The sequence below is a fragment of the Diabrotica undecimpunctata genome, chromosome 8 (assembly GCF_040954645.1).
Source record: "Diabrotica undecimpunctata isolate CICGRU chromosome 8, icDiaUnde3, whole genome shotgun sequence".
Lineage (NCBI taxonomy): Eukaryota > Metazoa > Arthropoda > Insecta > Coleoptera > Chrysomelidae > Diabrotica > Diabrotica undecimpunctata.
In genome coordinates, this window is record NC_092810.1 from 107,285,184 (window position 1) to 107,307,006 (window position 21,823).

The 21,823-nt window shown below is 32.5% G+C and overlaps 1 protein-coding gene across 3 annotated transcripts in view; it reads left to right on the forward strand.

Annotated features, from left to right (window-relative positions):
• LOC140447820 (trace amine-associated receptor 1) overlaps positions 1-21,823 on the forward strand; it is an 832,360-nt gene that overhangs the window by 661,520 nt on the left and 149,017 nt on the right. For all 3 annotated transcript variants that reach the window (XM_072540699.1, XM_072540701.1, XM_072540700.1), the window contains one exon: positions 16,948-17,256. In XM_072540699.1, coding sequence (XP_072396800.1) covers positions 16,948-17,256 — 309 coding nt within the window. The remainder of the gene's footprint in view (positions 1-16,947; positions 17,257-21,823) is intronic.

Below are 21,823 nucleotides of genomic sequence, written 5' to 3' on the forward strand. Positions count from 1 at the left end.
TAAAACGATTAATTTTGATTCTCGTGGATATTAACTATATATATATATATATATATATATATATATATATATATATATATATATATATATATATATATATATATATATATATATATATATATATATATATATATATATATATATATATATATATATATATATATATATATGATAACCTTGTTGATTTGGTCTGTGCTGTTTAGAACCTTTTTGAAGTGAGTACTGATATCGAGCTGTTGGCGTATTTTGGCATAAAAAGGGCATTCGATAAGTATATGCCTGATTCGAAGAGTCTCAGATTCTTCTTTATCATAATTGAACATTTTCCACATTTTGGCGATATTCAGGTCTAATGGTAGGTAGACACGTGATAAGTGATGTCGTGAATAATGCAATTCAATAGCTTGAAAACTACAGATGAACTTTTTTACTTCTTCTCTTTTCGGAGCAAACTTAACTTCCTTGTGGTTTCCACCTCGTGTTTCCACTAGGACACCGTGAGATACATGAGATACACCGTTCTTAAATTTTCTCTTCTCGGAACACTCCTATAGTTCTATGCCTAGTAATAGGCTGCAACACCTTGAGAAAAGCATCCCTGCAAACGTTGAGATTGTTGCCAGCGTGGTTTACAACCGAATATTGGAAGATTGTAGTTTTCTACTATATAGGCTCAAGCTTCTTTCTTTTGGAGTTGTGTAGGCCAGCCCGACAGTATTTCAAAATGAACGCATCTTGCTTGATTTTTTCTGGGATGGAGTAAAAGGCTTTGTGGAACTCCATGACAGCATGCATTGTTAAAAGCTGGCACTGGTATCCAACTCGGTGATGACAGGTGGGGTACAGAGCAAGACCTTTGGCTGAGTATCTGCATGAACATACAAAAGGAGGAATTAATTAAACTTTAGTTAATTTATTTAGCTAATTAATAGTCTATTCAGGAATCTCTATATTTTATGAAAAACATTAGCAAGTGGTACTAAGCTAGTCATGTTTTTACAGCCAACTTTTAAGCTTTATATTTTAAAATCAGACATTATCATATCACTTAAAAACTATTCATAACTCGAATGAACATAATATACAGTAACTTCTAACATATCAAACTTCCACCCACCTATTGACAATTTGTTACAGCAATTCAATGTTAAGTACATGAATGAGTTCAATGATTAGACTTACCTTTGTCGTTTCGGGATGTTTTTTTTTTCATTTTTCGGGACCGCTCTTTCTCTTGCGCGTCCTCCCTGGATTGACAGATATATTTAACTCCATGAATTAACTTTGTAAACTAATAATATGCGAAAAAAATAGTTTACACTAGTGATAAACACAAATAAATCGATTTACATCAGACAAGTTGAAAGCAATGGCGGCCATTGTTGATTTCTCAGTCATGTGATCACAATATAGCATTCTCGTTGGCTGTTGGTGAGATGTCCGATTTTGAAATAAACCTTTATAGCAGGAGTCCATTTTTGAAACAGATCTTCAACTGTGAAGTTGAAAATAACGTATTTGCGTCCGTGTTGGAAGGAAACTATTATCACCGTTGAAAAGAACAGAGACAATTGTATAAGAAACCCTTACTAATTAAATTTTTATTTTTTTACACATGTCCGTCTTTAATCTGAATCCACTTAATTTTGAATATACCATGGACCGATCATATTACGAACGAAATGGTGTTGCACAGAATGGGAAGAAACAGAGAACTTTTGACCACCATTAAAAGGCGATTGGGGCACATACTTAGAAATGATAAGTACGAGTTGTTGCAGCTGATTATAAACGGTAAAATCCAAGCAAAAGGGGGTCCTGGTAGACGACAAATTTCCTGGCTAAAAAACGTTCGCGACTGGACCAGGTTAAACACACAGATGCTCTTAGAAAAAGCAAAATATAGAGACAAATTTGCAATGGTTATAGCCAACCTCCATTAGTGGAGACGGCACTAGAAGAAGAAGAAAAACTCTAAGGTCGGTGTGGAAGTACTACCAAGGGCCCCTAGATAATAAAGCAAGTCAACTTTTGCACTTTTTAAAGGAATTTCAAGCTTTCTAATTGACTTTATTAATTCACACTTCACATCACACCCGTGCAAAAGCGTAGACCTGACAATAGATTCATATATCCGTCGTGTTTGTTTTGGATTTATACTCCAGGCCCTAATAATAAGTCTTCTGCATTATATCAGAAATGCCATGTCATCGCTAAGTCCTGTTTACCACATGTGATTTCCATGACAGTTTATGTTCTATCTCTACTCCCAGAGATATTTTATTGACGTATGAACTGGCATTATTTGGCTAAATGGAATTTTAAGCAAATTCATTTCCAAATAAAGTATTCGCCTCCATATAAAGATTACGACTTTTGACTTCCTTGAACTGAATCTCAAGGAGATATTCCGACTCCACTTCTCCAAAATCTGAAATGAACTTTATACCAAGTTATGCAATGTATTTAGATTCCCTCTCCTAAAAACTGCAACATGTCGTAGGCATATGCCTAAAATATAAATTACATTTAAAAAAAAATAAAGATACAAGGCGTATATCCTTATTACCCTAAAAATCTCTTTCAAACAATAATATTACAACATAGTATTTCTAAAAATATACGTCTTCTAAATGTCGGATGTTCGCAATCATCCCTAACATTTTCTTAACCCAGTAAGCCACTTTTTCTTTTCTTAATAACACATCATATTATTATAGAAAGTTAAGCTTCTCGGGGAAATATCTTTTTAAAAGAAAATGGAATCTATTTTAAATATCGGAGGTAATTTCCCTTTTGAAATTATCTTTACTTGAAGATAACCGATGCCGAATAGAAGCCAATATGCTTCCAAACAAAGACTGAAAAGTTATTCAGGAAATTACTTAAATGGGACTTTGGAATAAAACTCTCAGTACTATCTACGAAAATGTGCTACAAATAAAATACTTAGTTTAAAATGTTTTATTATATTTAAAATTTAAAAGGGAAATTCTCAGTGGTTGTCAGTATACCATAGTTTTAAAAACTTACTATAAAGTAAAAACTTTTTGAGTATAATGGTATAAAATTTATATACATATATAAAGTTTATATAAATTTAATACTATTACCTCAAAAAGTTTCATAATAGGTGTTTTGTTATACAGTGTGCTCCACTCCAACCGAAAATTTGACCCCCCCTCAGAAACTCAGAAATCAAGAGTTTCTTCAAAATTCAAAAAAACACGTTAATTTGGTACAATAAAACTATAAAGTATGTACTTGTAAATAACGCTAATAAGATTTCTTAATTGTTATAAACAAAGCTGCTATGAATTAAATAAAAAAAGAGGCTAACTTTGACCCAAATTATTTTAGGAAAATTTTTTTTGCTGTTAAATTTGTGAAAAAATTCAAACTTAGTTATTCTAAAGTTATTCTAATTGTTTATAAGCAAAAAAGCGAGATGTTTTTGCAAAATTATTTTGCAATATTTAAAATTAATTTTTGAAATTTTTTTTAATGTTAATAAGAGAACAAGTCTTCTTCTTTTAGAAACTACCCTTACAATTACTAAAACTATATAATGTTCTGACTTGGGATAAACAAATTAAATAACTTTTAAACTATTTTACCGATCACTTTGAAATTTTGACCATATTTTAATCACTATAAGGCACAGCATTCCATAAAATATAAATGTTATAAGTTTATTTTCAAAAAAGTTATTAACATTTATAAAAAACCGAAATTTTTGACCTATTTTGCAATTTTCTAAGCAACAAATAATGATAGAAACATTTAGAAAAGGCCATTTTGAAGGTTTTTATACGACTTTAAAGTCTCTTCTCTTGTAAAATTTGTTTAAAATGCTTCATTTTTTGCTGATAGACGAAAAAACCAAAAATTTTTCGTTTTTTGACCTTAATTTGTTAATAACTAATTAAGTCCAAAAAATCGACTGCAGGAAACATATAAGTTTTTGTAATAGAGGTCCATACTACTCAAAACAACTGTCGTTTGCCTGGCCAGACGAGTGTCATGAAAAAATGCTTATTTCCCTGGGCTAAAAAGTCGACAATAGCCAATCCGTTGGTATATAACCAGTTTCATAAATTTTAATAAAAAGACGTAGAGATGTTTTACCCGAACTTTTAAAGAGCTTTATTACTTTACTCGGTATTTGATACCTTTTTTGTTCTTTGCTAATCTTATTGTACGTACAATTTTGCACATAATTATGTCAGTTCCTTTCACTACTCCTGTAATTTCAAGATCGGGCCATTCATCATTAAACAGTTCTTCAATATATTCTTTATATCTTTGTATCTATGTTATCCATGTCAGTGATAATCAAGTTACTGTCTCTATTAACAATGTTATTTGTACGTTTTTTCAATTGACCTGTTACTTCTTTTATTTTTTTTATACGTATTAAATGCATCATTGTTTCCGTATAAGTCTTTAATATCCAAACATTGTTTTCCAAGTATGTTCCTTTTGCAGCTTGTTAGTACGTATCTCCTTATATATTCTTGTTAACTAATATATTTTGACGTTTAAATTTTTAAATTTGCGTTTTTTGTCCATTAGATTTAAATAATATTGTTTTACTACCAATAGTTCCATGGTCCCCGTTCTTCTAGCTATGTTCCGAAGTAAATTAGATACGCTTGGTTTAGGTTTTTTAATAGCTTGTCTTTTATATGAAGCTCTTCCAGAATTGACAGGTTGGTTCTATGTTCTGTCCAGGACTCGGGTAGAATTCTCCAATATACCCACATACCTACATATGAAGGCTTCCATCTTATTTGTATCGATTTTTTTTGAGAGTTCACGTTTCAGTTGCGTATGTAGCAATGTGGAAAATAAGGGCATTGGCCAAAATGAGCTTAGTATTTCTTGTTATTGTTCGGTCAATCGCCATTGTTGGTTATCAGAGAGCCCAGATATACAAATTTGTCTACCACTTCGAAATTTGCCAAATACCACTTCGAAATTCGAAAAATTTGGTGTTATTTGCTCTGTTTACGATTAATAATCTACGTTCAACTTTTCAAGCTCTTTTACTTCACTTTCTGCTGTCGGTTCATACACTTATATTAAATTTATTATTCTTGGTTTCGCGTTTAAATTCAATTTGCTAATCTCCCTTGCGACTATGAACCCTACACCATTATGATGACAATTTCTGTCTTCTTTTGAATAATACACTTTATGATTATCCACATTGCATTGTCCAGATCCGGGACGTCTCATTTTACCAATACTTAGAATTGATATTATGCAATTTTCCCGTCTCATTTATTGAAGCATGTATTTTTCCGGCCATATATAAACTTCGCACATTCCGTGTGCTTATTTTATAACTCATTTCGATAATAAATTTAGCCAAGCGGGAGATTTTTGCACCCCTGTCTTATTTAAGATACGCCTGTACTCGAGGCCATCATATAGTTTCTCAGCTATACTGATAATCCTGTGAAAAATAATGTAGTAGTAATTTTCATGGGGAGCGGGTAGATACTCTCTTTCGTTCCCGGTAGAAGATAGATCTACTCCAGTGATGCGACGCTGCTCACGTGAGCCATAATTATCTCCCAATCTCCTGATACCTAGAAGAAATTATGTCCTAGACCCATTCTCACATCTCTTTACCAAAGTTTCTTTCCCATATCCTACTCCGACGTCGGCCAGCGGCATCACCAGTACCAACATAGAGCATATGGGAAATTATCCTAGATCTTTGATCAAATAAAAGGCATATATCGAGCACAGTTTAATTTAATCTTGACCAAGTACTTTTGATCCCTAGATCATCATCAGGGCCATCTGGAATAAGCCAAAAAACGTTTTTTTTAACTAAAGAAATTGATTAACTTCGATAAAAACTCGAAGTTTATGGTTGATAAAAGTTTTTATGTGATTAACGTTTATAGACTTACTTCGTCAATTGCGGCCTATCCGACAAGAATAAAATGTCATAAACATATAATTGTACAATACACTACACTACACAAGGACAAACAAACACTTTAAAATTATTGAAAAATAGCTACATTGCGTACAGAAGCCGGAGACAGAATGGCTCACGATCTAACGGAAATGTTAGGGTGACATGTGACAAATGACAGCTTGGATGAGCAGTCACAATCATAGATATGTGATCTGCACCTTTAAAAAGTTCTATGAAACTAAGTATTGACCAAAGGTCCAACTGACACTACTATAGGAGGTCACTGATGAAATATAAATTTATATAGAATATTTTTAAGTAGATTGAATAATCCAGATCTCACACTCAAACCTGTCTATAATAATTAGGGTGTTAGTTTGAGAGCAACTATTTATAGGAGCATTCAGCAATGTTCATTTATCCGAGCATTCAACCTTATATGGATCCTAGATCTGTCTATTATTGTATACTATAAGTTTTGAATTAACCGAAAGATTACCGAAAGATTAATATAGGTGTTGGGATTTCTAATGACAGTTTTAGCTTGACTCTAAAGCTATCATAAAAACTAAAGTTGCAACGAAAAAAAGAAAAGTAATTTTAAAATCAGAGCATTAAAAATATTTAAATGTAGTTCTTACTATTTTGGCACCAAAATGGCTGTTGGATTGTGGTATGTTTCTAAAATATCATGTAAATCATAAACATGTGCCTTATTTCAATTACCTAAAAATTTGGCAATATAAGTTCTGAAAGTAGTTAGGAACTAGAATTGACAGAGATACACTTTATATCATTATTGGACGAAATAATAGGAAAAACGTAAGAACAGAACATAAATTGACTATAAAATAAAATACCAAAACAATATCTGCAAACTTGCAAGAAATTACCAACTTTGTATTAAATTTTCAACAACATTAGGTCCGAAAAGTTTTACAATTTTTTTTTCACTGTGATGGACGTCTTTCATTTTTTACGCTAAGAACCTTTCCACCCTTACAAAGTATCATGATAACCCTTGAAATACCAACGCAGTTCAAATTATCGTTTTTATAAATCATCCCTAATGTTTCTAGAACTCTGTGGGTCTTGACTTTCCTTTTCCTTAGATATATCATCGAGGAAAAATTTGGGTTTTTAAAAGGTTATATTTTCTTAAAGGATTGATATTGCCATTACTTAAAATAACAATGTCAATGTATTACTTAAAAAAAATTATTCATTATTTGTGAAGTTTTCCTAATTAAATAGAATGAAATAAAATAGAAATATGCTTTATTGTCACTGAAAATTGTACAATTTTATGGACAAAGCTGACAAAAAGTCAGAAAAATAACAATATAATATGATATACTATTTCTATTCAATGGCTAATGTAAATATAACGAAACGGAAAAAAGGAGAAAAAATAACTTGTTTTAATTGGAGCTTAAATACACAATTAAAATAAAAACGGATGAGGCAGTCCAGTGGGACTGCCGGTGGAAGTTACACTTCTATACACGCATTCGCCGTTACAAATTTATTTGGAATTTAATCTGCACAATCATTACATATGTAATTCTATAGGTAAGACATAGCAGAAAGAAAAACAGAATTAATAACAACTTACTAACAATGAAGGATTGAATCAATATTTTGTGAAAATGTATAATTTTATTTTCATATATGTATGAAAGGAGTTGAATGCAAAATTTTTTTTACACATACTCTGCAGTAAAATTCATTGTTTATTTTGTTATTAATATAATAATACAATACAAATTAAACTGCAATATTCATAAGTATTTAAAAATGACAATAATATACATAAAAAAATACACTACAATACAGTGCAACATAATATACATAAAAAATACACTACAATACAGTGCAACATAATTCCATATAATAATACAATACAAATTAAAATGCAATATCCATAAGTATTTAAAAAATCCACAAGGAATCTACGTTCCTGTATTTGGCTGTATACCATATAAGTATACCATTAAAAAATAAAAATAAAAAAGTCCTCCCCGACTGGGAATCGAACCCCGGTCTCCCGCGTGACAGGCGGAGATACATACTGACTACTATACTACCGAGGACATGACACACAGATATTTCAAAATTGACAGTTCTGGATCATACAGTGATTTATTCAGATTATTATTTTGAAATACAAAAGACTAATATAATTATGAACATTTAATAAATAATACAAAACATCACATAAATAATAATATTAATAAATATTTTATTATATGTATAATATTATATGTACATATATCTTTATATAATATATACAATATTAAATTATATATACAAAAGGAACATTTTTATATTCGAGAGAGGAAGAGAGAGAAAATATATCTTCTGTCTATCTCTTACTCATTATCTTACATATGTAATGATTTCACAGATTCACTCCCATACAAATTTTAAACGTGGAGCGCGCGTATAAAAGTATAGCTTCAAAAAAATTTTAAACAAAAAGCATGGAAGTTAACTTTATTTTTAAAGACACCAAAGATATTAAAAAAGCAACATTTGACAGATAAGGCTTGACTATTGCGAAAAGAAAAACAAAAATTAATATGGCTTCCTATATATGGAAATCAGGTTTTGTAAGAAAAACTAACTGGATAAAAAAGTTACTCGTTAAAGCAGGACAAAATAGAAAAAGTCAAATTTTTATAAATCTGGATTAAAAAGGAAAGTTGAAAATATATAGGTACAGATGACTATTGACCATGAAATTGTGTTCGGGAACCTAGAATTAGGTGAATGTTAATGAAATGTAACGTGATATGAAATTATTTAACTCACCATGAGGTTCCTTTTGAAACAGATTTTACATCGGATGTAATGTGTTAAGATGACTGAAGTTCTCGTTGAAATGAATATAAGGGATTGAATTTAAAAATATCGGAGTAGAACCGATAGTAGCTATGTACTTTTTACTCATAGAGGATAAAAACCGATCATGTCTTGATCGGATTTGAGTGTACATAAGTTAAGTTTATGAATTATAACATTTAACTAGGAGTTTAAAGATTATTCCACAGTAAGGAGTGATGAATGATGGTGAGGTTATCGATGTCTGTACGTCTGTTCATGAAGTTTTTTTCCCTTAATATGTGACACATTTCCAAGAAGGATCTCTTATAGAAATTATCCTCAGTTCCTAGAGATTTAATATTCTCAAAGTCGATTTAGTGGTTAAGAGAGATAGAGTGGGTACTAAGAGCACAAAAGTTCTTGTTGCACCTGATATCGCTTTTATGAGATATAACACACCCTTTAAGGGTTCTTTTTGTTCGACCAATATACTTCAAATGACAGTCTTTGCATAGAATGTTGTATACACTATTTGATTTCTCCGAAATATCTAAAGGTGTTTTAGTCCGTGAAAAGATATTTTCAACTGTTTTGCAATTTGTGATGCCTATTTTAGTAGATAGGGGTTTAAACAATTTAGTAAGTTTCTCTGTAGCCTGTGGAAAATAGAGTAATGAGCAATATCTAGAAAGAGACTCAGATGTGGATAACTCATCAAGGTGGAGTTCATTGGTGTCAAGTATGGTATTATGAAAATCTCCCACATTGGTATAGATCGGGTCAAGTAAGGACCCAGCAGTGGAAAAAAGATATCTATACATAATATATAACAAGCGAGTCTTCTACAGCTGGCGCCGCTTCTCGCATCCCAATTTCCAGCGTTTTCTGTCGAAGCAATCTTCAGTTGTTAGATCTCTGGCGGTCATTGCATCGTCGACATCGTCTCTCCAGGATCGTCTTGGTCTACCTCGTTTTCTTCTAGTTGGCCTAGTCCATTCTTCTATTTTTTTTGGCCATCTATTTTCAGGCATTCTCTGAAGGTGTCTATACCAGTTAAGTCTTTTGGCTTCGATTGTGTCTATTATGTCTAGATCGATTTCCATTTCTCTCCGAATATCTTCGTTTCTCACCCTATCAAGTCTAGTAAGCTGGCAACATCGTCTCCAGTAGTTCATTTCCATGGCCTTAATTTTTGATTTGTTTCTTTGGTTTATTTCCCAGAGTTCGGTGACGTACAGCCCAATACTTTCTATTATTGTTTTATAAATTCTTCTTTTATTTACTTTTGTTATTTTTTTATTTCATAATAGTCCGTGTAGCTGTCTGGTGGCTGATCTTGCTTGACCAACCCTGGAGTGTATTTCTTCGCTACTTCCTGCTTTTGATGTTATTTGGACTCCCAAGTATTTAAATTGTCTTTTGGTTTTATAGTTCCCGTTTCGATGTGTAGGCTTTCTGGTTTTTCTCCTACAACTAAGTACTCAGTTTTTTGTATATTAATTGTGAGGCCCCATTTGGTATACTCATCTTCCAGTTTTCTAAGCATGTAGCCTACATCACTCTCGTCTTCAGCTAGAATATCTTGGTCGTCAGCGAAGTGTATCGTGTACAATCTATCATCTCCGATTGGGATGCCCATATTGCAGCACTTTCTTCTCCACACTGAGAGTGCCTCATTTAGATATATTTTGAAGAGTGTAGGTGCTATGCAGCAGCCTTGCTTTAGGCCCTTACTAATAGGAATTTCTCTAGTTATTCTATATTCAGTTTGAATGTTTGCCGTCATATTTTTGTAGAGCTGTTGTACTGCTTGAATTTTTTGTTAGCTTATTCCTTGTTTTTCCATTGCTACTCAAAGCGTTGAAAGTGGTACACTATCGTATGCCTTTGTCAGATCTATAAAGACTATATGAGTTGAAAGGTTGTGGGCTAATCTTTTCTCGATAACTTGCTTTAGAGAGAATATACTGTCCATACAGGATCTGCCTGCACGAAAGTCATTCTATTCTTAAACATCTGTCATCTCTTTTTCAATTTTGTTGTTTATTATTTTTCCATACAGTCTTGAGAGTGAATTTATGACACTTAGCCCCCTGTAGTTTGAACAATTCTTTCTATCTCCTTTTTTGTAGATGTTGTTATTATGTGCTTTTGTCCACTCCCATGGTAAGTCGTGTCCATTATAGAATAAGGTGAAGACATACGCCAGTAATTCCCGTAATACTTGTGGGCTATGTTTTAATAATTCATTTGGTATACCTTGTGGTCCGCATAACTTTTTAGATCTGATGACTTTTAGATTTTTTAGAGTTTGTATTGCATTCTCGACTTCCTGTACTGTTATTTCATCGTCTTCACTGAGTTCTAGTTCATATGTTGTTGTACTGATGTTCGTGAAATGAGGTCTTGTTTCAGTCAAAAGTTGTGAGTAGTGTTTGATCCAAGATCTTTCTTCTATTAAATCTATTCTACTCGTTTCTTTTCTGTTTGTTCTCAGATTTTTTACCATTTTCCATGCTTCTCTTGATCTTGTTGACCCTATATATTTGTTGAGTTCTTCGCATTTACTTTCCCAGGAAATATTTTTTGCTTTAGTTACTAAATTTTTTACTTCTCTGTTTGATCTTGCATATGTTCGTCTATCATCTGGATCATTTGTTTGTAGCCACTTTTGATATACTTGTTTCTTATTGTGTACTGCATTGGCGATGTCATTTGTCCACCACAATGGAGTATTCTTTTTGTTCTTTTGGATTGTGCCGAGCGCTTCGTAAGCTACTTCATTGATTTTATTGATTATCTCTTTATAGGTATTCTGGGCTGAGGAGTAGATCAGGTTTGCCAATTTTTGGCTGAGTCGCAGCTTTTATAAGAATGATGTCTAGTCGTTTTGCAGTGCATCAATATTGTATTGAGGTAGATTCGTTTCCAGGGGTTTTGATTGAGCTAGTTGGTTGTCATTTTGATTTAGTAGCCGAGGTCGATATTGTAGGTAACATTTTGATCTTACCATATAGTGGTCAGTTCCGCACTCCGGTCCTCTTAATACTCTTATGTCTTCAACTTGTATGTGTGTTTCTTGTTTTGTGATGACATAATCTATAATTGACTTTGTGTTTCTCGTTGGTTGAACCCAGGTGTACTTATGTATGTTTTTATGTTGGTAGAATCCGTTTAGAATTTTCAGATTAAGTGTTACCCATTTTCATTTGTTTTAGCGTCACCATATTTTCCTACGACTTTGTCATTTGTTTTTGTTTCTGTCCAAGCGTTAAAATCTCCCAACAACACAATTTCTTTGTGGTTATTTATATTTTCAATGAGTTCCGATAAAGTTTCGTAGAATATTTGTTTAGCTGATTTTGATGCATTTTCTGACGGAGCATATATTTCAATGATCTCGATGTCATGCCCTTTCCACGTAATAGATACTCTAATAATTCTCTCATTGATCTGCTCCCAGCTTTTCAGGTTTCCTTTTAAGTCTTTTTTTAATCAATATTGATATCCCTGCTTGTGCTCTTTTGTCTTTCTCTACTCCACTATAAATATGTATAAAACCTCCTATGTCTTCACTACCTTAGCCTTTTTTCTTTGTTTCGGTAAGAACCGTGATATCTGATTTTATTTTCTTTACTTCTGCCATGACTTCGTCTGACTTGGTTCTCCACCCTTGGATATTACATGTATTTATATTCAAAGTCCTTGTTCGTTTGCTACGTCGTCTTCGTTTTTTCCCGTCCGTATTCCAAGGCTGGATTTTAGAATTTTTTGCAGTAAGTTTTTCACGGGTGTAGAGGAGCAGGCCCTACGTCCCAACCCCCTACCAGGAGGACCAAGGATTTTCTGTTAGGGTTTACTCCCTTAGTCGAGAGAAGAGTAGTAGAGTGTAGTAGACAGAATTATAGTGACCCGTCCGCCCTCGGATTACCCTAATAGCCACTCGGGGTCGGAAAAAACAAGAGTTAGCCAAGAGAGGCTTTCATATCACGTAACATTTCATTAACATTCACCTAATTCTGGGCTCCCCAATATAATTTCGTGGTCAATGGTCATCTGTACCTATATATTTTCAACCTTCCTTTTTATTCCAGATTTATAAAAATTTGACTTTTTCTATTCTGTCCTGCTTTAACGAGTAACTTTTTTATTCAGTTGATTTTTCTTACAAAACCTGATTTCCATATATAGGAAGCCATATTAATTTTTGTTTTTCTTTTCGCAATAGTCGAGCCCTATCTGTCAAAAGTTGCTTTTTTAATATTTTTGGTGTCTTTTAAAATTAAGTTAACTTCCATGCCTTTTGTTTAAAAAATTTTTGAAGCTATACTTCTATACGCGCGTTTGACGTTGGAAATTTGTACTGGAGTGAATCGGCAAAATCATTACATATGTAAGATATAGGTAAGAGAGAGACAGAAGATATATTTTCTCTCTTTTTCTCTCTCGGGAATGTATAACCGAAAACTGTCAATTTTGAAATACATTACTGTTATGTTTAATGGGCAAATTTTTTGCGTGTTTTATTCATACACTGGTATATGTGACTTCGAATCCCAATACGAATTTCTTTTTTTATTTTTAAAATATTTAAAAACCCCATGTTCATCTTATTAAATATATGTAATATACGAAAAAATGCAAAATTTTAAAATAAAATGAAAATTTACAACATAATCCGAGTTGTTGGTTTTTTATTTTTATTTTTCATAATTATTTTTTGAAGTTATACTTCTATACGCGCGTTCGACGTTGGAAATTTGTACAGGAGTGAATCTGCAAAATCATTACATATGTAAGATATAGGTAAGAGAGAGACAGAAGACATATTTTCTCTCTCTTTCTCTCTCGAGAATAAAAATGTTCCTTTTGTAAATATATTTATTATTTATTAATATTATTATTATTTTCTTATTAATAATATTATCATGGTAAATTAAACATATGCGTAAGTAAGTTATGTACAGTGAAAGAAAAATAAAGTTGCGTTCACGTCATCATTGTGAACATTTGCAGCGTTGTTACAAAGTTCATCAAGTATGAAAATTGACAAAAAAGAACTAAACTAAACAAAAAAGGTAAAGGTAGCAAATTTCACACTATATTAAATGGAATTTGAAAACGAGTGTTTTTTTTTCATTTGTTGTTTGGTAATTACATTCATGAATAGATTTCACAAAGTAAGGAATTCCACCATGGAAGTTGTAAGGTTATTACTGAGTTACCAAACAATAAATATAATCAAAATAAAACCACAAGCAATAAAATAAAATATTTTTTAATAATGAACGTATTTTCAAAGACAAAACATGATATTAAAAAAAACATCAACGAACTAAACATTTTCTGAATCTCATTCCACATTAGTGTCACTCTCTCCACTATTAACATTTATTACAATTGGATTAATTTCTTGATCATCAAATATTCTTTCTCTCTCAAACTATTTAAATATTTCTCTTTCAGTATGATTGATAGAGTTTTTCCACATATCAGGAGTAATCATGTAAAGTGCCTCATGCCACATGTTTAGGCAGTTGTTAGCGCTGTTACCATCTTTACCAATGTGCCTACTGTAATAATTTGTTGCTATGCCCCAAATTAATTCAATAGGGTTAAAGATACAATGGTAAGGAGGAAGACGTAAAACTTTGTGTCCATACCGTTCTGCCATATCATCCACTATATACTTGGTTTTGTGGTTTGTTTCTAAAAAAAATGTTTAAAATAAATGACATTTATATGTAAGATGATATCTGTATATTAACTGAGAAACGATGCGCAACAGTTCTGTTTTGAACATCCTATGGGAATAGGGAATGTTTTTTTCTATCAACCACTCCTCAATAGCACTTTTTGACCATCCTGTATTCGGATTTTTATGCAGTAACATACGGTGAGAAGGTGCATTATCAAGTACAATTAGAGAAGGATTCTCTAAGTTTTGTAGCAACTGTTATTCAACCCATTTGAAGAAATTTGCCTGGTTCATTTCCCCATGAAAATCACTAAGTTGAGTTTTTGAACAAAATATTGAATCAGCACCCTCTATAAATCCGGTTTCATTTCCAGCTTGGATAATAATATATCTGCAATGATATCATTTAAATGTTCATATAACAACTTATGTTAATACAACAAACCTTTTGCCATCCGTTTTAGTGGTTTTAACACTTTTTATATTTTCATTTTGCCAAGAATGACCAATGATCCCATTTTGAAATATCCAAGTTTCATCGAGAAACAGGAATTGGTATATACCTTCATCCTTCGCTTCTTTATAAGTTCTCAAGAATTGTACTCCTTTACAAACAACGTTAGGTCCATAAGTTAATTCCATAAGTCCTCGTCGTGGATTATCCTTCATTAACTCAAACCAAGTTCTTTGAGCAATCTTTTTAAAGAAGTGGTACTACCATTAAATAATTCTTTATCTTTCAGTTGATACCACAATGAATAAAACCGTTACGTGCTGTTCTAAAAGCATACAGAAATAAAATTATGTTAAGTGTTTATTTGTTATACTTACTTCTCTGGTACATATTGTAAATGGTATCACGAATAGAGCTTGTATTTAAAGTTTTTGTATTTGTTACTCGTTTATTAGTGCAACGCTTTTTCTTTGGTGACTCGAACTGTTCACCTTTTTTGCATTTGACATATGCTGCTTACTTTTCTTACACTGATTTTTAAAGCAGCAGCTACACGCTAAAATAATACAAATTTTTGTAAAGTAAAGTAATGATATTTTATTCGAATATTACCTCTTGCACAGCGTTTAAGGGTAACATAGGGCTATTATTATTCCTTACTTCTTTAAAATAGTTAACTAATGAAGCCACAAGTTCTTTGCATCGACTATTCAGCTGTTTGGGCATTTTGACAAATACTTAAATATTTTTCACAAGATAACCTCGAATGATACCATAAAACGATGATACCACGAGTACAAAAGTCACAGAACACTCATTGAAACCTCAACAAACGACGCGGCAACATGACAATATTTCTGGTAGTGACTAATACTCCGTCATTAATGGGTGGTTTCTTCATGAACATTTCAACACAAAATTTTACAATGAGGGACGTCTAAATCCAAAAAAGCTATATTGTATATAAATTATTTTGTTACAAAAGTTTTTTATTGATCGGGTTATTTTTAGAAGTGATTGTTTAGCAAACTAAAGTAACATACACTTTTCTACAGAACTGTAGCCACACATACAATAGAATTACGTACACCCAACTTTATTTGGATTTTACTGTATATTGTCATTTTTAAATATTTATGAATATTGCATTTTACATTTTATTGTATTATTATATTGAATTATGTTGCAGTGTATTGTATTATATTTTTAATACTGCAGAGCAAAAAAGTGTCGGTCTCCGTTAACAATAAGCCTTGTAGGCATCCGTAAAAGTAACAAGTACAAAGTAATATTTTTTGAAAAGTTAAAATTAAATTTAGTGACAAGTGATAGCAGTTGTAAGTACTCACATAATAGTATCCGACATCGTAAATAAAAACTGTTCCAAGGTATTTAGATATACCTCTTTATTTCTTTTCTAACAATATTTTCTGTTGCGAGGACTTCTGTTTCAGTGTATTTTGACAGGAACTTTTACATAAACAATTTTGTAATATTTTTAAATGATTTCTTAAAACCATAATTCATTATTGTATCTATACTGGGTAACTTTCTATTTTAAAATAACTTGCGGTATTTTTTTTATATGCTTTTTTATATTTAATTACTTCCTATTTTCATAGTTTGTTTTTTTGCAATTTATGCCTTCATTAAAATTTGTGTTTAATTCTTTGGCAGAAACATTTTTTTTATATGCGGTTATATTTTTTTCTGAATTGTATTTATCTATGAGCTTCCTCTGAGTATTGGTTTTGCATTTCTGTGATTGTATGACATAAAACCCTGAGATTATTTACCAATTTGAGCTAGCCCAAAAAAATTTTTTTTCGTTGATTATTAATTCAAAATAAATATAAGTATAATTTTTTTAAACCAATACATAAAGAAAGAAGTAGAAGCAAAACAATATATATATATATATATATATATATATATATATATATATATATATATATATATATATAGTGTATATATATAATTTTTAATTTTCACTATTTTACCTGTATACTACCAAACAATAATTTATTCCAGGGTTGCGTGGCGCTCATCAGCATGACATGGATCATGTCGGTAACGTTGTTCTCAATCTTGGTATTACCCCATGGCGGTTTCTATTTCAATCCTACTGGGATGGTGGCTTGTGAACCATTTTACAGTCGCGCCTCCACAAGAATATTAGTTGCATGCGGCTTTTACTTTCCCACAACAATGATCCTAATGTACTGTTACGGCTCGGCGTTTCACGTCAACAAGTTACGACTAAGGAAATCCATGACGACGGGTAGAGGTAATTCAGTGCAAAGCCCGGAGGAGTATGCACAAGCGACCAGTATGGAGAAAGTGAGTATTACTTATTATTACTATTTCTTATTTATTTTCAAACTAATTAGTAATTCATTTTTATATTACTTTAGAGAAGACTTAAAAAATATAACGTGATCTATTCGTAAACACGATTTTCAAAGCGGAAATCGAAACAATAAAATAAACGTATCTTCCAATAAAATTGTTGTTGTTTACGATTTATTTATTTATTTAGCGTAAAGCTTATTTCTTAATCCATAAAATAAACACAATGATAGTTGTTAATGTTATGTACAGAATTTATAATACAAATATAAGCGTTTATAAAAACGAACACATAAAATAAAATACAAGATAAATATAATTAAACATGAAAGGTTATATCTTTAAATCAAGTTTAGCTATTCAGTCAAGGCTTGAAGGTGTATTTTGGGTGTTCCTCAATTCTTCCTCAACTCACATGCCTCCACTCTGTGTTGGATGGTTTGATCTGGAGCAACACAGTTGCAGCTGGAGGCAAACCATTAGGTTGTGTGCGCATACTGTATGTCACGTCTTAATTTGATTAAGTCTCTTTCATATGTTTCGTGGTTGGTTGAAGCTATCAGGCTTTTTGACTGGGTCAACAAGGTTGGATACTTAAGGTGAAGCTTCTTGAATCCACAGCGTGCACTATCTGCAGATAAGATTGAAATAATTTTCTGTTAGCTGTTAGGCTGTTACTTTTGTGGATGCAAGTCGGTTTGCTGCTAAACTCAGGATATGTTCATGGATTGGGAGCCGTAAATTATTATTTATTTTTGAATACTCTTTTATCAAGGCATTTTGTCTTCGTAGAACAGGTGGAGGTCTATGGCTGAGGATGGGAAAGTAATATAGTGGAGTAGTCTTAATACAGCCGCTAACTATGCTAATTGCTGTATTAAGCTGCATATCCACTATCTTCACATGGTGACTATTTCGTCAGGCCGGTGCACAGTACCTTGCCACAGAGTAGACAAACTTAGACTTAAATAGGGTTATGTTCAGTACTTATCTTTGTGTAGTTATTGGTACATGTTTCTTAAACGACAGAGTCCTATCTAAGGTAGCTCCTAGATATTTCGGCTAAGGTTGGTAGGGTAGTGTTACGTTCCCCATTTTGACCTCCAATTCTTGCTTTCATCAACTAGCCTCTAACGTCCACTGCCTCTCGCATGCTTTTACACTTAGTCCGATTTTGCGCCATCTGAATCCAATTTGTAGTCACTCTTTTTATGTCATCTGTCCATCTCGTTGGGGGTCGACCTCTATTTTTGTTAGCTTGTATTCGGGGTATCCATTCCAAAATTCTTTTTGTCCACCGGTCATCAACTGATCTTGCTACATAACCTGCCCACTTCCACTTTAGTGTTATCCTTTCAATAACGTCTGCTACTACTGATCTTTTGCGTATAGTAGCATTGGGAATTCTATCACGTAGATAAATCCCTAACATTATTCTCTCCATTGCCCTTTCCGCTACTTGTAGTTTACTCACTGTTGTTCTTGTGAGTGTTAGGGTTTCTGCGCCGTAGGTCATCACTGGCAAAATACACTGATTAATTACTTTTCTTTTTAGACACATTGGAATCTTAGACCTAAAAATATCCTTCATCTATCCAAATGCAGCTCAAGCGAGGTTTATTCTTCTTTTCAGGTCGATTGTTTGGTTGTCTCGACTTATTCTGATCTCATGGTCCAAGTATTTATAGGAGTCAAATGGCTCAATATCTTTGTCTTCTACTGAGATGTTTTTATTGTGGACTTAATTTCTCATAAATTGTGTTTTTGAAAAATTTATTTTATGACCTTATACTCCAAGAACCCCATACTGCCCCTATGGCAGTATGGGGTTCTTGGAGTATTATCTGTGCCTGATCAAAGCTTGTAACGATAAGACTACCAAAGAGAATTGAAGTACTATTGTAAAAATAATACCTCAATCAACCATGGGAGCTTATCGTCTATACCTTGCCTAGCTCAGTATCTCAAGGGTGAGTTCGTCTTGTCTTAAACTAGGGATTGAACCTGAGTTCTCAGTTGATAGCAAATAAGACAAATTTTAACCAAACATATTTATTTAAATGAATAAAAAACAATAATTAACCCTGCCAAAGCTTAACATTTAATAAGTGTTACTTATTGCTTCGATGGGCTGCTTGTGTGTTCTAGCTGTTGGGTCCTCCAATTAGAAGTTGTGGCTTCTGGAGAGCTGCAATCACACGTGGCTGTATGTCCTGATTAGTAAAATTGAATGTGGTCAATCAATTCGATCTGGTCAATTAAGTTGTTGATAAACCAATATTTCCAATAAATTCAATGAATCCAATAAAATGTCCAATAAACCAATAGACCCAAGAGAATTTGTAGACCATAAAAATGAGTCTTATAATAATTTTTGCCTTCTTTTATAAATTTCAAAAAGAGGCAAAAAATAATCCCACTACAGAAAAGTTGTTTTGACAGAAAGTGGGAGACTGAATGAAGTTAGCACAGATGTCATAGGATGTTGCTATAGATATCATGAAACTAGCTTGTCTGTCAACACGGAACAGAATAGTCTGCCGAACAAACAGAGAGAGGACGAATATTTATTCTACGGGACAGAAAGAGAGAGAAAATAAAGACAGAGGAAGAAAAGAAAAAACATAGGGCGCCAACTACTTTTATAAATAAAAATAGTAAGAATTAAACTGAAGATAAAGAAATTAATAAATAAATAAACAAATTAAAATGAAATAAGTATTAAAATATAAATTAATAAAGATGTGACGTTTATAACGTTACAAGCTGTCTGCAATAAGAACGATATCATCTGCAAATTTAAGGTTATTTTAAAATTTTCCATCTATATTGATGCCCTTTTCGTTCCAATATATTGTTTTACAAGCGTATTCTAGCAAAGTTTTAAATAATTTAGGAGAAATGTTTTCTCCTTGCCGAACGCCTCTTTCAATACGAAAGGTCCCAGTGTATCTTCATTGAGTCTTACACAGGCTGTAACATGCTGATAGATGTATCTGATGAGGTATATGTATCGGTGATCTATTCTACACTGTGTTAGAGCTTGGAGCATTTCACTTTGATTGACCGTATCAAATGCTTTTTCAAAGTCGACAAAGACAAGTATCAGGGGTCTACTATATTCAATGGTTTTTTCAATCAACGACTTAATGGTTTGCAAATGATCATTTGTTCCGTATCCAGCTCTATATCCTGCTTGCTCGCAAGGTTGATAAAAGTGTAGTTTTGATGTCAACCTATTAGTTATTATCTTCATAAACAACTTATAAACGTGAGATAACAAGCTGATAGGTCTATAGTTCTTTAGATCTGTTATATATCCCTTTTTATGCATGACTACTATAACAGCTTTATTCCACTGAGATGGTGTAACTTCTTTTGAAAGGCATAAGTTATATAATTCTTGCTTTGCCTTTTGGTTATTAAAATGAAAACAGTTTACCTCAGTTGTATTTAAAGTGGGTATCAGGCGCCATTTTGTGAAATATGCACATAATTTGTTGAGATCGTTTGTTAACATGTTTTGAGTAATTTCAAACTGCTGACTAAGTCGTCAGCGTAGCCAAACTTTTTGCAAAAGTGTCAGATAGGTCCGGTAAGTTGATAAACATCGGAACTAGTAGTGATCCCTTGGGGTAATCCATTATTTAATTTTTTCTCTTATGCCATTATCGTGAATTACCTAGACGTATCGATAAGAGAGCATGCTGTTTATTAGTTTAAATGTTCTTTGGCATAAAATTAGTTTGATTAGCTTATATAGAAGTCCCATATTCTATATTGTGGCGTAGACAGCTGTCAAATCCACAAAAACTACAGCCGTCTTTTAATGCTTTTGGAAACTCGCTTCTCTATGTGTAGTTAGACTTAGGGTCTGTTCTGCGCAGCTTCGATTATGTATGAAACCTGCTTGTTTGTGTAGGATATTTTTAAGAAATTGTAAGTTTATTATGGTTAAGATAAGTAGTTTAAATGATTTATCAGCAGCTATGAAGTGTTGGGATGATAGTATTCAACTTTATCGTGGGGTTAATTTTTAATATAGCAATTGTGTTGCTCTGTTTAAAAGTTTTTGGTATATTTTCAGTTATTAAGATCTTTAAGTAGAACACAGCCAACAATTTCCTTGTCCTTTGGCAGCATTTTAGTAGGAACTCAGGATATATGTTGTCAAAACCAACCGCCTTGCCAGATTTTATGTCTCAGACGGTTGACGTTATTTCTTCAGTGGTGAATTCGTGGAAGAGTTTTGAGTTATGTCGTACTGTTTTGTGTAAATTAGTGAGTTTCTTTTTTATATATTTTGGGTGTTCTTTATCACGTGGAGTTTTAGATAGGGTCACTATTTTGCTATCTGTTTGGTCGCAAAATAAACAGTGGGGTTTTCAAACGGACGGACCACTTTCCCCTAGATTTTTAGGTCGGCTCTGATATTGGTGGACTAATGGACCTTTTAAAGTCTATTTTCTCCGTTGTTTTTATCCATTTACCTTTTCAATCTTCAATAAACGTTTGTAGTAGGTCATTAGCTATGTCTGGGTCTATCTACTCATTGTAA